The sequence below is a fragment of the Carassius gibelio genome, chromosome B16 (genome assembly GCF_023724105.1).
Source record: "Carassius gibelio isolate Cgi1373 ecotype wild population from Czech Republic chromosome B16, carGib1.2-hapl.c, whole genome shotgun sequence".
Taxonomy (NCBI): domain Eukaryota; kingdom Metazoa; phylum Chordata; class Actinopteri; order Cypriniformes; family Cyprinidae; genus Carassius; species Carassius gibelio.
The window spans coordinates 23,383,753-23,396,390 of NC_068411.1; the positions used below are offsets into that span (position 1 = coordinate 23,383,753).

A 12,638-nucleotide genomic window follows, 5' to 3' on the forward strand; every position below is an offset into this window, starting at 1 on the left:
TTTACACTAAAGCTTGCAGGTGGCTTTGGTAAGGGGCATGACATTTCCCAATCAGGCGCAGAGTGGAGCCAATCACAACACACACTGGCCCAGCAAACCAATCACAGCACATTTCATATTTCAGAAGGCAGGCCCATTTGATACAGGAACTATTCGAGCCATTCATGCCAGACTGGGAAGAGAGGTGTTGTAATAATGTAAAATATGTGAAAAATAATGTGTTTTAGAACAACCTAGTATGAGACCCTGTTCTAGTACACCCCAAAAACAAAATCAAGACTTTGTAAAAGAGCGTAATAGGACTCCTTTAAAAAAAAAAAAAAAAAAAACGAATCCCATACTTTTGAACAGCAGTATATATTGCCATGTTGCTTTATAAGAGTTACTGCATGATTTGACATAGAGGACTTTAAAAAAGTACAAAAATATTGAGAAAAAAATCTACACACAAATAGCATGGTGCAAAAGAGCATTTGCTTTCAGTGAGCTTCTAATAATCACCTACAATATACAAATACTTTTTAAACGTCAAAGTCTAAGATTGTGCTTTAGAATGATTTTTCAATAAGCACCATGACTTAGGGACTGATAGCAACTTGCCCGGTCCAAATGTTGCATACAGAACAGTTGTACCCGTGGTCTGTAAGATTACAATAACATCAATATATAAAAAAATGCCTATTAACAGCTTTACAAAGAACTGCACTCAGCCAGTCAAATGTCCAGGAGTGTTAGTAGTAGTGCACTCTTCCAATAGTGCCTGTCCCTGTTCCCAGGATGTCCGGCTGTCCATTTCTCCAGATTTCCCTGATGATCCTCTCCCTTTCCTCCAATCGCTGTGCTCGCTCCAGCTCCTCGGCTGAGGTGAACACGTTCCTGCTCAGTGTCCCATCCGGCGTGATGAGATGGTTGCTCATGGGGATCTCTGTGGTGCTGTGCCGGATGGAGGAGTCCAGGCCTCCTGCATCTTCCTCTTCCTCATCATCGCTGTCCTCGTCTTCCTCCTCCTCCTCACTAAAGTCTTTCAGCTGTTTTTTCTCTGGCATGGGGGGTGCTGTAGTGGTCCGAGGCTTGCAGGAAATCCTGATGACCAGGAGGCAGAGAGTGAGCACCAGGCCAAAACAGACGCCGATGACAAAGTAAAGGCCAAAACTCTCTGGATTGGCTGGATAGATAGATAGGGAAACAAGAGTAGTTTAGTCACTGGAACATATTCATATGAGTGTTATGTTCTTTTAACCTGAGTTGCATGTTAAACATGGAAAAGGCACTGACCTTTAATGTGAGCATAAGCAGCAATAGTGTTGCTCAAGAAATCCATTTCCTTCCTTTTCACATTCATCCTGGCTTTGTACTGTGTTTTCTAACCTACAGGATAAAAAAAAATGTAATACTTTTGTTAAAAGTGATTGGTGCTCGTTTTCAGCACATGCTTAGGTTTGAATGCTAAGTTGTTTTAGGGCATTGCTAATGTGTTCTGGGTGATTTCTGACTGTCCTAAAAACACTGGAAAATTTATATTTTTGAAATCAGTTTTTTTATATATTGTTTTTATTAATTTATTTTGCTGTATGAAGCTAGGAAATCAAATTTTTGTTATAGACTCATATTGTTTTATAGATCCTTACAGTTCTAATTTTAAAGCAAAAATTAGCTGTATATGTTAAGATTATAAAATAACAGTAAGTTTTCAAATAAAGAATGTACTTAAAATTCAAAATTATAAATTAAAAAAAAATGTAAAAAATTAAATCAGCAATTTTTTTATTGTAAAATTTTAAAGGTGAAATTAGATGTGCATATTTATATTATATTTAAAATAATGAGTAAGTTTTCAAATAAAGAATACATTCAGAATTTAAGAAAAAAATTCAGGTTAAACAAAAACAAGGACAAAGGTCACGCTTTTTATAGATTCTTTCAGGGTTTTTTATTTTTTTTATCAAAACAGTTTTGTTTTTAAAGCCAACATTTTTAAAGGTGAAATTAGCTGTAAATATTTAGACTATAAAATTACAGGTACGTTTTTAAAAAAGAATATAAACTCTAAATTCTACATTTTAAAATAATAATATATATATTTTTAAAAACCACAGCAAATAAATAAATGAATGAATGAATGAATGCAATAATTTCAGGCCAAACAAAAACTAGGATAAAGGCTTTTGTGTTCTAAAAGGGAAAAAAAACAGACTAGTCAAACTGAGCATTTTAAACAATCCCAAAGCTTTTCTTCTGAAATGTTCTGGCACTGTGAAGCACAGCATAGACACACTATATATAGTGTAACTATTCAGTAAAAACATCCTGAAGTCTACAACCCATCCCTGCGAGCTCCGGTTGTGAGGCTGAAAGGTCAGTATTGCCAAGAGCTAGTGGGGCCCGTTTCCCTCACAAATCTCCACCTAATGGTGTGTAGCCAGTAGTCAGATTCTTTTGTATCTGAATAAAGAACATGATAAAATACTCTTCACCAATGACATCCATTGAAATACATCTCCAGCCTTTTCCTTTCCTGCTTCGTTTGCATCCATGTTGTATTTCCTCTCTGACTCTTTTCCCTTCTAACTGTGAACTCCCAAGGAAGATTCATATTTACAAGGACCAACAAATACAGCCACACCCTCGCATACAGTATGAGGGCAAGAGTTTGAGGATATATTTATAATCCCAAACAAACATATCCTCCCTATGACAGTATGACAGTTCTGTGCCTGGTTCTCATCTCAAGCCACAACGTGTTGCAGGCGCCACAGAAATCGTGGAGAACTGGGGTCATGTGCGCCTGCCGGATCTTACCACACTTCCTGTGTCCCCCACTCCTCGTTTTTATCCCATCCACTACAGTCAGAACTTCCTGCTGACTTTGGCTTTGCTCGCTCACCATTGTTTTCTGTCTGTGACATCATTGCTCTACACATAATGTTTAAGTATGCAAACTCAGTGATTTAAATGGGCTTAAATGACTACATAATTACACATTATCACAGCATTTACAATTTGGCCTTACAAAAACGACCTTTTAAAGGCACAGTTGACTTAAAAACAGACTTGTATGACTTTCTTAATTGGAATGCAAAAGAAGTTATTTTGAATGTTAACACTATGTACAATGAAAAAATATAGAATCCAGAGGCATTCAAGCACCATAAAAATGGTTAATATGATTAATTTGATATATTCCAAGTCTTCTGCCATCATATAATAGCTTTGGGTTTAAATGTTTCTTACTGAAAATCCTAATATCTTTGATGTACCTCTTTTAATATTCAATCAAAGAAAAAGTCAGTTCTAAAACATCAATAAAAAGAGTGATCATTATGAAATTATAAACAGTTATTTTCTAGAATTTAAAAAGCATACCTTCCCCAAAAAAACTAAACAGAAGTAGCATATAAATAAATGCATTGAGATTTACCATATAAAGCAATCAGATCCTCTTCATGTTTTTTTTAGATGGATTAAATTTCTCACTCTGGTTATAGCCTTGTGTCCTCAGAATATCTTGGGTCTTCGTCTACACAATGATAAAAGCAAACACACACACACAGAGAGAGAGAGAGAGAGAGAGAGAGAGAGAGAGAGAGATGCACACCCTTGTCAGACCACATCACATCTAAAATCCCTGAGGCATCTGCAGTGCAAACAAACGTAAGGCGCCAGATTGCACTGTGCACACAGGAAGTCAGCTTGAGATCTAACAGCCTAAAACAGATTCATATTTCTATAAAAATGAAATAAATGATATCCCAGATAGGAATCAACTACATGATGAAGGAGTCATTCTCGAACTCAGCAGGAGTGTGAATTAGAAAAATAAATCACAGCGTGAACTGGCTGAACAGAAGCATTATGAATAAATATTTCAATATTAACCTCTGTGTTCATTTTTGTCAGCTTTCTTCATATGTCACACAGTACTAGCCTAAATTATTTAGTTTGTGCCAGTTATAAAGCTATGCTTCCAGACATTTGGCCCGAGCTCTGAAATATTTCAAAGGCAGATGGTGTGAAAAAATTGCAGAACTTTCTTTCATAGTTGGTTTAGTAAAGCCCCTTTGCTTCGCAGTGCCAATCTGGATCTAGCTGACTCTTGGAGACTCGTAACATGTATACAACCCAGGAATGACCCAGATGAGAGACAGTATGAACATATTTCACTTGGAAGCTGGATCAAAATGCATGTTCTTGTTGGGTTCCTGTCTGAATTACTGCAGTGGCTGATACAGAAAGTCCATAACACAGATGCACTAATACAAAGAGTTACCCAAAAATATAAAAATAAAACCGAAATAGAAATATTAGAAGTTAGTAGAAATATTAACTTAATAAAGTAATAATCTCCAGAAAAAAAATGTTCATCTTAATAACTCTGTTTAACCTTTCACTCACAGCACAGTCAAGTCTAAGTGGAGTCTAATGGCAGCTTTGTGAGGAGTCTATGTAAACACCTATTAATCTGCCGTGTTGTTTTGTTTATGTTTTGTTTTTCCCCTGAGGAGGAAATTATTTGCAGGCCTTCTGCCCTTGTGCGATCCTGTCTCTCCAACATCAGCGGTTTTCTTTCTCTGACCTCATGTTCTGCTCCAAAGCAGATGTTGCATGTAAACTTGACAAAGCAAAGGGGAAAATACCAATGTATGTTCTGACATCTGGGGACATTATTAAGGCTTGGAGAACATATTTTATTAGTTTGAGCTAACTTTAGGCACATGGTCAACTTTTAAATGTTTAAATGTTTCTACCTGATCCGATTCTTAAAAATATCTCTTGTTGGTGCAACACAATGTGGTCAGGTTCCTAAAGTCTTACTATATAATATTTTAATTTGGATTGTTTTTTTTATATATATTTTATAGTAATGCATGTATTAATGTTAATATTAATTAATAATTAATATTAATATTATTTACATTTAAAATTACTGTTTTCTATTAATATATTTTAAAGTGTAATTTATTGCTGTGTTGGAAAAGCTGACTTTTCAGCAGCTATTACATTTTTTATGACATTTGTCAGTCTAGACACCATATTTAACACCATGTTTTTTTGTCCACTACAAATTCACTACAAAGTTTTACAAGAAACACAAAACTGAATAGACTTTTCTCTGCTTTGTAAAATTAAATATCGTCCATTGCTTAGGTTTGAAACTTGCTGCACATTTTGGAAAAAGCACACAGATCCTCCATATATAATTTTGAGAGAGGAAAAAATGCTCTGGAATTCCAGATAAAGCAACCATTCATTAATTGCACCCCACTTAACAATTGATTTAATAAAGAAAAGATAAACGAATGCCAAAGCAAACACTTCCTATATCACAAAGTCTGGGAAAATTCCAGAAATACTCATTCTAAATTGTTTGCTTAAAGGCAGAGGAAGTCCAGAGGCTGTCATATCTGCTGATAATTCTTGTCTTTTCCACAATAAGAAGACCACAATAGCATTTCCTTCCCCTAGATCAGTCTCCATCTGACAGGAAAAATTGAGACCTAGTGCAAATACCTAAACAGGACCCCCTGATATGTCTCTCTGTTTTTCTCATTAAGTTGTCTGTCCAAATAAAGAGTGTAAGTGGATGATTTGTTGGGGGACAAAGTGACAAGCCAAAGATTCCTTTTTCTGCTATTTGTTAAAGCTTCAGTCTTGACCATCGAGGGACGTATCAATCAAAAACAACCTGACCAAACGACTCCCTCATTTTAAAGCACTAAAAAAAGTATCATCACAAAGCATGAACGGACTTTACTCCACGACTTTATAAGCTATAATTGAATTCACCAATATCAAAAGAAAAACATAACCCGAGCAGCCAGCGCAGTCTTCTCGTTCATATGACACACCACCAGCCAAAACAAGCAATTGGATATTTTTGATACTAGAAATGTTCTTTGAGCCACTGGAATTTCCTGGCACAGTGGTTGAACCACTTGTGGTCTTCTTGGCAAAGGGCTCGGTGACTGATACAGAACTTTAAATCTAAATATAATCGGGTTTCTTTGTCTCACTAAACTATTCCCAAACTGTGGACAGACTGGAGGAGGTAATCTCAATATACAAACGACTCTTAATGACTATTTTATTCTGTCAGCCTCAGTACAAAACAACTTTATCATGACTAGACTAGTGTCTGTTTTCTTAAAATGTCCTTTTAAGATGAAAAGTTCACTTCAAAAATGCAGAAAGAAAATGTTTTCCTCTTATCCCTTAAACAGCAATGTTGGAAAAAAGGAGTGAAAGGGGGTAAAATGTGTCCCTGAAAGCACATTTGAAACTTTGAAACATTGCTTTTATCATCATTTTTGCGTTTGGCAGAATGCTACAGTCCTAACATCCTCATAATCTTGAGTTTTTCCATAAACAAGCATCCAAGAGCGTTGTAAAAGTGCTGACTGTGGAATCTCTCAGCCAACACCAAGCCCCTTGGGTCTCATTTTCTCCCATCAGGCAGACTTACCTGAACACCAACCATGTCCAGAATTGTCTCAACAAATCAAAGTTGGAAGCGTAATGTAACTTCCAAAACCTCAGAGGTGAGGGTAACTGTCCAACTACTGTAGTGAACTTGGGCACATTTCTACTGGCTGTGTTGCCTGTAAAACTGCTCAGGAGGGTTGCATGGTAAAAGCATTTGCTATCTGAATTATCTTGAGCTCCTTTACAGGCCTGGACCTCACCGTGACATTTCCAAAACAGTGTAGGGCGCCTTTCTTTCTTGTTTCTCTTGACAGAGAAGCTAGCAGATTAAGCCGTGTAACTCATTTGGAGTGTGTTTCCTGCCAGTAGCTCTTACTGAGGGGGATATTTCATTTGGATCCAAGTCAGACATGTGGTTGCCATCAGATTCTTGACCCCTGCACCAAACGTGGAGTTGACCCTAAAGACGTATGGCAGCCAAGAAAGACTATACTAAATGAACACCACACAATCTCCATATATATATATATATATATATATATATATATATATATATATATATATATATATATATATATATATATATATATATATATGTATGTGTATGTATATATATATATATACAAATATATGAAGCTGGTCACCTCATGGGATCTTACAAGTTGAGATCACATGACCAGCCATACACCAGCCATACCCCTCATGTGGACAGATGTGTTCTGAGATCACATGTCCAGCTGCATAAAAAAATTGTGAAGTTTTCTTTTTATTAATTGTATTAATTTATAAATATTAATGGTTTTTAAACAAATGGACTGAAAAGTTAAGTAATAATGAAGATTAAGTAAACTAATGTTTAATAATAAAGTCAGCTTAATGCTAATATTTATTTAGCAATTTTATGTCATGGCAGTGCATTACAACACAGACAAACTGTATACATACTTCAAAGTTCTTCGCCATCATCAACAAAATCCTGTACGTACATTCAGTGGTTACTGTCAGTATATAAATTGGGATGTAATTCAAACCTTCAATAATGCTACAAAAATTAAAAGCCTTTATTATGTAGGGTGTTTGGTACAATTCAGTGAACTTAAGGCCCGGACACACCAAGCCGACATCAAAGAACTAGCGGCAATGAAAGCTGTTGGTGTTGTCACCTCGCATCGGACCAAAAAGTTGCACTCTAACACACCGCAGACTACAACCAACTGCAAACTAGTACTGGCGTTCAACACATGCGTGAGAGGAACAAGCTGTTCATATCAGCAGCTATTAATAGTATATATTCGCCGTTCAAAAGGAAATGCAAACAAACAAACAAAGCAGCGCTTGCTTACCATTTTGAATATCAGTGACATTAATAACTAATCATTTTAAGCGGCTCATGTTGTTGTGAAAACTTCTCCACGAAATGGACAACAGAGAGAATAAAAGGTACGCCTTCTTTCTTTGCGTGAACATTTGGGCAGTGTAATCTTCCCACATAGTAACGTAGAGATGCGGGGGGGGGGGGGGGGGTCTTAAAGAATATCTCTTTGGATTTGAGACTTTAGTCTTTGCAACTTTACAGATCTTCTTTATGCACCAAGAGCTTGTAAGACTCCAAAGAGAAAGGACAAATTTTAATCGCATCATATGACCCCTTTAAACAGCATTCTGTCTGTACCGCCTTCGTTCATATACTTGATTTCATCACTTTTGCTTTAATTCTCGGGCACTGACATGTTTGCTAAACTGAACATCCAATCAGAGCTTTCAATCACGCCAGTGGCCACAACGTCGGTCTAACGATGGCTAACGGTCGATTGTCTTGGTGTGTCACAGGCTTTAATATAACAGAGGATGTATTTGCCAGCCTGAGGTGCCAGTGGGGGGTTGTGTGGCTGAAGGCTGTGCTCCTGGGTGTTAATGTGGACCAGATGTCTGTCTCAGTGGAGCCAAAGAGCCTCAATAGTTTTCTATGCAAATGCAGAGTAGAAAAACACTTCTTTTAATAATGTGTGTTTCATGTACCCTGATCTTTGGCTCCAATCCATCTCTAGGGTCAACAGGGCCAAAACACTATATTTGGGAATGTGGGAATGGATGAGAATGCAACACAGTCCTTTCCCATAACTAAACCCCCAAAATAAAAGCAATTAATACTTGTTTTAGTTTTAAAACCCTAAGGAGACCAATTATGAAAATGAGATTGAGAGTTATTTGGATTTAATTAATCACGTGCATCTGCAGTCTTGTTCCTGCTTGTTTGAGTTCCTAAAAAGCACAGAATGTTTGTGGGTGATGGGACAAATAACCCTCAGGTGATCCCAGCTCTAAAGCTCCACAAATAGCACAATGATCTCATCTGCAGATCGATCTGAGCCTGGAGGCCTTTGCAGATCCCAAGAAACATGTTGGATCCATTATGTAGACCCTCTGATTACTGTACAATACAAAACATGTGGTCCATCTTTCCCATGGATGGGTGGGCATTGTTAACCCCATGCTGGCCACAGAGCTTTATTAAAGCATAAACATAGCAAATATAATTAGGTTTGCAAGAGCAAATAGATCAAAGAAAGCTGTGAGTGGCTAAGGAATTTAAGAGTAACCAATCACTGATCAAGATTCTGATACCTTTCTTATTTCTTTTAATATTGTTTGTATTGTTTGTAAATGGTAATTTATTGAAAAGCCGAATTTTCAGCAGCCATTTATGTACTTGCTTTATATGTACAAAAGAACAGTGAAAAGAACAGCATACAAAGAATGAATAATGTTAAACTTAAACACACCCGTGTTCAATCTCATTCCTAGGGATTTACTAATTCCCTTTAACTTTAATATAGCTCCAAACAAGACTGACACTCTCAATGCATTTGTAAATCAAGCCAATGGCATTAACTGAGCAAATGCATACCACTCAGATGAGATTTTGTGCTATATTATCTAGGGTTTGATGTATTGTTGGATTTAGGGATTTATTCTCTCAATCAAAATCCTCAAGGTCATAAAAACAGAGATGGGGAGAGAAAGAATGTGGGAGAGGTGTTTAAAAGCACAAACTGACAAAGTCATTAAACTTTTCAAATCTTCAGAGCAAAAGGAGTGTCAGTGTAAATATTCCTCTGAATCAAACAAATTTAGATAAGGCATAGCTAAGCCCTTCCCTTCTTCAAAGCAGTCATTTGAGAGTTGATACAATTGAGAGCCAATGAGAGTGTGCAGAATTAAACACATATATCAAAAAGTAGTCATTAACACAACCTCCGAGACAAATTCAGAGAGTAAAGTGCACACCAGTGTCACTTGATGCCACTGATACTTGTGACCAAATGTCATTGACAACAAATCTCTACACATCTAATGGTGCCATATTTAATTTAAGAGTGGAAGGGAATATCATAAGTGAATATAATAATAATAAATGTGGTAAGTGATACATTTTGGTCTCACACAAATCTATTGTATAACTTTCGAGTTGCTCATTGCACAAAACTTAAGAAGATTTGCAGTGCAATATTATATGTATATTTAATATTAACATAATATCAAAAGTAAAGGGATGATTATTTAGTCATCACTATATTTTGTGAGTATGTGGGTTGCAGTCATTTTTCATCACAAAAATGTGGATACAGCAATTTTTACAAATGCATTTAGATTAGAGACTGACCTCTGACCTTCCCTAAATCGACAGACTGTATTATCTACCAGCACTAAAGAAGATAAGGTGACTCACAGATCAACAGTAGAGAGTGTTTGTGGAAGAAAGCAGATGCTCAGAGCAGGGTTGAACGGTTCTGAACACAAGTCAGCCATCTCTAAACAAAAAGCAGCTGCGAGTTTTGCACATCTCTCCATCGGGATATAAATCAAAACTAACACTGCATGCCAAAATGAACAAAGACTTTAACAATCAGCTGCTCAAAGGTGCGAGACATTGAATAGATTTGCATGTCAAAGGTAAATTGAAATGGTTTATTTTTAATAACTAAAAAGGTGTGGCAGGCAAACACAGGGGCTTTTAAATACTCACTTGGCTGTTGCACAGGAAATCCTTTTTAGTTGACAAAACACATCAGCCATGCATGAAGCCCTCACCTCTGCTGCCTGGTCATGTTATACATTATTATTGACCTTCCCGCAGATAAGCACACTATCAGCCTGGGTGTTTATTTTAATAAATATAAAACATAAACCAATTTACAGCTGCAGCTCTGGCCCTAACACAACTCAATTACATTAGGGATTCTTCTGTCCAGAACTTGGATCAGACTCATATAGGAAAACATTTATGCACACACACATGCTTCATGCAGTGCAAAATGATCTAAAATAACTTCCATCTGCACAGATCTCTGATTGGTGGATTCATAAACTTACAAGACATGATTCATGAGCATATGAGTCAATTCAGAGATGACAAATTACACTTAGTATCACATTCATGTAAAAAAAAAAGATTTTAGTTAAATAAGATTTTAGTATAAATCAAAAATAGTATATACACACACATAAACACACACATAAACACACACACACATACATATACATATACATATATATATATATATATATATATATATATATATATATATATATATATATATATATATATATATATATATATATATATATATATATATATACAAAATATATGCAAAATTTCAAAGCATAAAGAATTATTAATTTTATGTAAAAGTGGAATTGCTTAATTAAGTTATTAGGATGTAATATTCTTTATGTATATTTTTTTCTTTATTTCTCCTTTTTTGTCTTACAAATTGAGATTTATGCTAAAAAAAGAACATTGATAATATAAAAATAAACTTTATTCGAGACTCTCAAGAAAATACATCTTGTTCTAAGATGTTTATATATCTTTACTGAAAAGCATCACAGAACCATTCCTTATAAATCTTATCAAAGTGCAACAGGTTTACTAAAGTTATATTAAGTAATAGCTTTCACTAAATATGGCATGCTGAAAGATCAGAAACTTACCTCATAGAAATCTCAGATTTGTTCTCCTACAGCATCACACACTTCTTCAGACTTTTTGAAAAGTTTAGTCCAGAACTGATGGCATCAATACGTTGCAGGCCAAACTGAGAAGAGTCTTCACAGTCCCGTCCAATGACTGCTCAGCTGCGTATTCGACTCAGCTTGAGTTTGTATTACAAGCAGCCGCGTGTTCACTCCCTTTCAGCCGTTCGCTACAAGCAGCAGGAAAAGCTGTCACAGAGTCCTCACACACAGAAGGGAGAAAGACATGGAAAGAGAACGAGAGAGCTAGAGGGAGGAAAAGGGGGAAAAGTGGTACAGCCTTAAATGGGCAGGGTTTGGGACAGAAAAAAGGGAGGGAGAAGAGGTCTTTCCCTTGTTGTTAAGGAAACAGCCATGAAAAGCCAACTCCAGACCAATTAACTAAGATTTTCCACACTGAATAAAACATGGAAGAACAGAAGAATGAAAGAGCCTTTGAGAGAATCTCTGACTGAACAGGGAGTGTGTGCCTCAGTTTGGGGAAGCAGCTCTGAAACTGTAGCTTGCCAAGCTACATGCTAACCATAATTGAAAGCAGTTCACAGTACAGAACTGCACTGAATTTACTGTTTGAAAAGAGTGGTTAGCTCCACTTCAAGCAGCTATCAAAAAGTTGTTAACTACACTGAAATAGACAGACTCACTTTTATTTTTAGTTTTTATTTTATTTAAGATACTTTCCAACATTTATTTGGTTCTATGCCTGACAATTAACACAACACAAAATAACACAACAAAATCTAAACTTGGCGTGCTACTTTGTTTTACTAAATGGCTAGTTTTTATACACATAACACTCAATCTGGGATGAGTAAAAGCCATTAGCTGGTCTAGTTTTATTCAACAAGAAAGCATTAAAACGATCAAAAGTGACAGTAAAGACATTTGAGACATGTTACAAAAGATTTCAATTTCAAATGAATTCTGTTTTGTTTTGTTTTTTGTTTTATAGTTTCTATTCATCAAAGAATCCTGAAGGAAAAAAAATACAGTTTCAAAAAACGATTTGTAAAAAATAAAATATTTCACATTATTACAGTTTTTGCTGTTTTGGTTCAAATGCAGCTTCGGTGACTAGAGACATCTTTCAAAAACAAAAACATCAATGACCATATTTTCAGGAGTGTTTGGCCACGGCCTTGACTCAAAAGACCTGGTCTCGCCTGGTAATAGAAAACATG

General features: G+C 36.0%; 1 protein-coding gene across 2 annotated transcripts; it reads right to left on the bottom strand.

Moving 5' to 3' along the window:
- Positions 1 to 338: 338 nt before the first annotated feature.
- LOC127974674 (protein eva-1 homolog B) lies at positions 339 to 11,710 on the bottom strand. Of its 2 annotated transcripts, XM_052578117.1 has the most exons (4): positions 11,416 to 11,710; positions 3,419 to 3,517; positions 1,276 to 1,368; positions 339 to 1,165 (listed from the first exon to the last, which is right to left on the bottom strand). In XM_052578117.1, exons 3-4 carry the CDS (start codon positions 1,340 to 1,342, stop codon positions 732 to 734), a joined length of 501 nt encoding a protein of 166 aa, XP_052434077.1. In that variant the 5' UTR covers positions 1,343 to 1,368; positions 3,419 to 3,517; positions 11,416 to 11,710; the 3' UTR covers positions 339 to 731. The 2 variants fall into 2 exon arrangements, with proteins under 2 accessions (XP_052434077.1, XP_052434078.1); XM_052578118.1 differs by lacking the exon at positions 3,419 to 3,517 and having other exon boundaries at positions 11,416 to 11,689.
- Between the last annotated feature and the right edge of the window lie 928 nt (positions 11,711 to 12,638).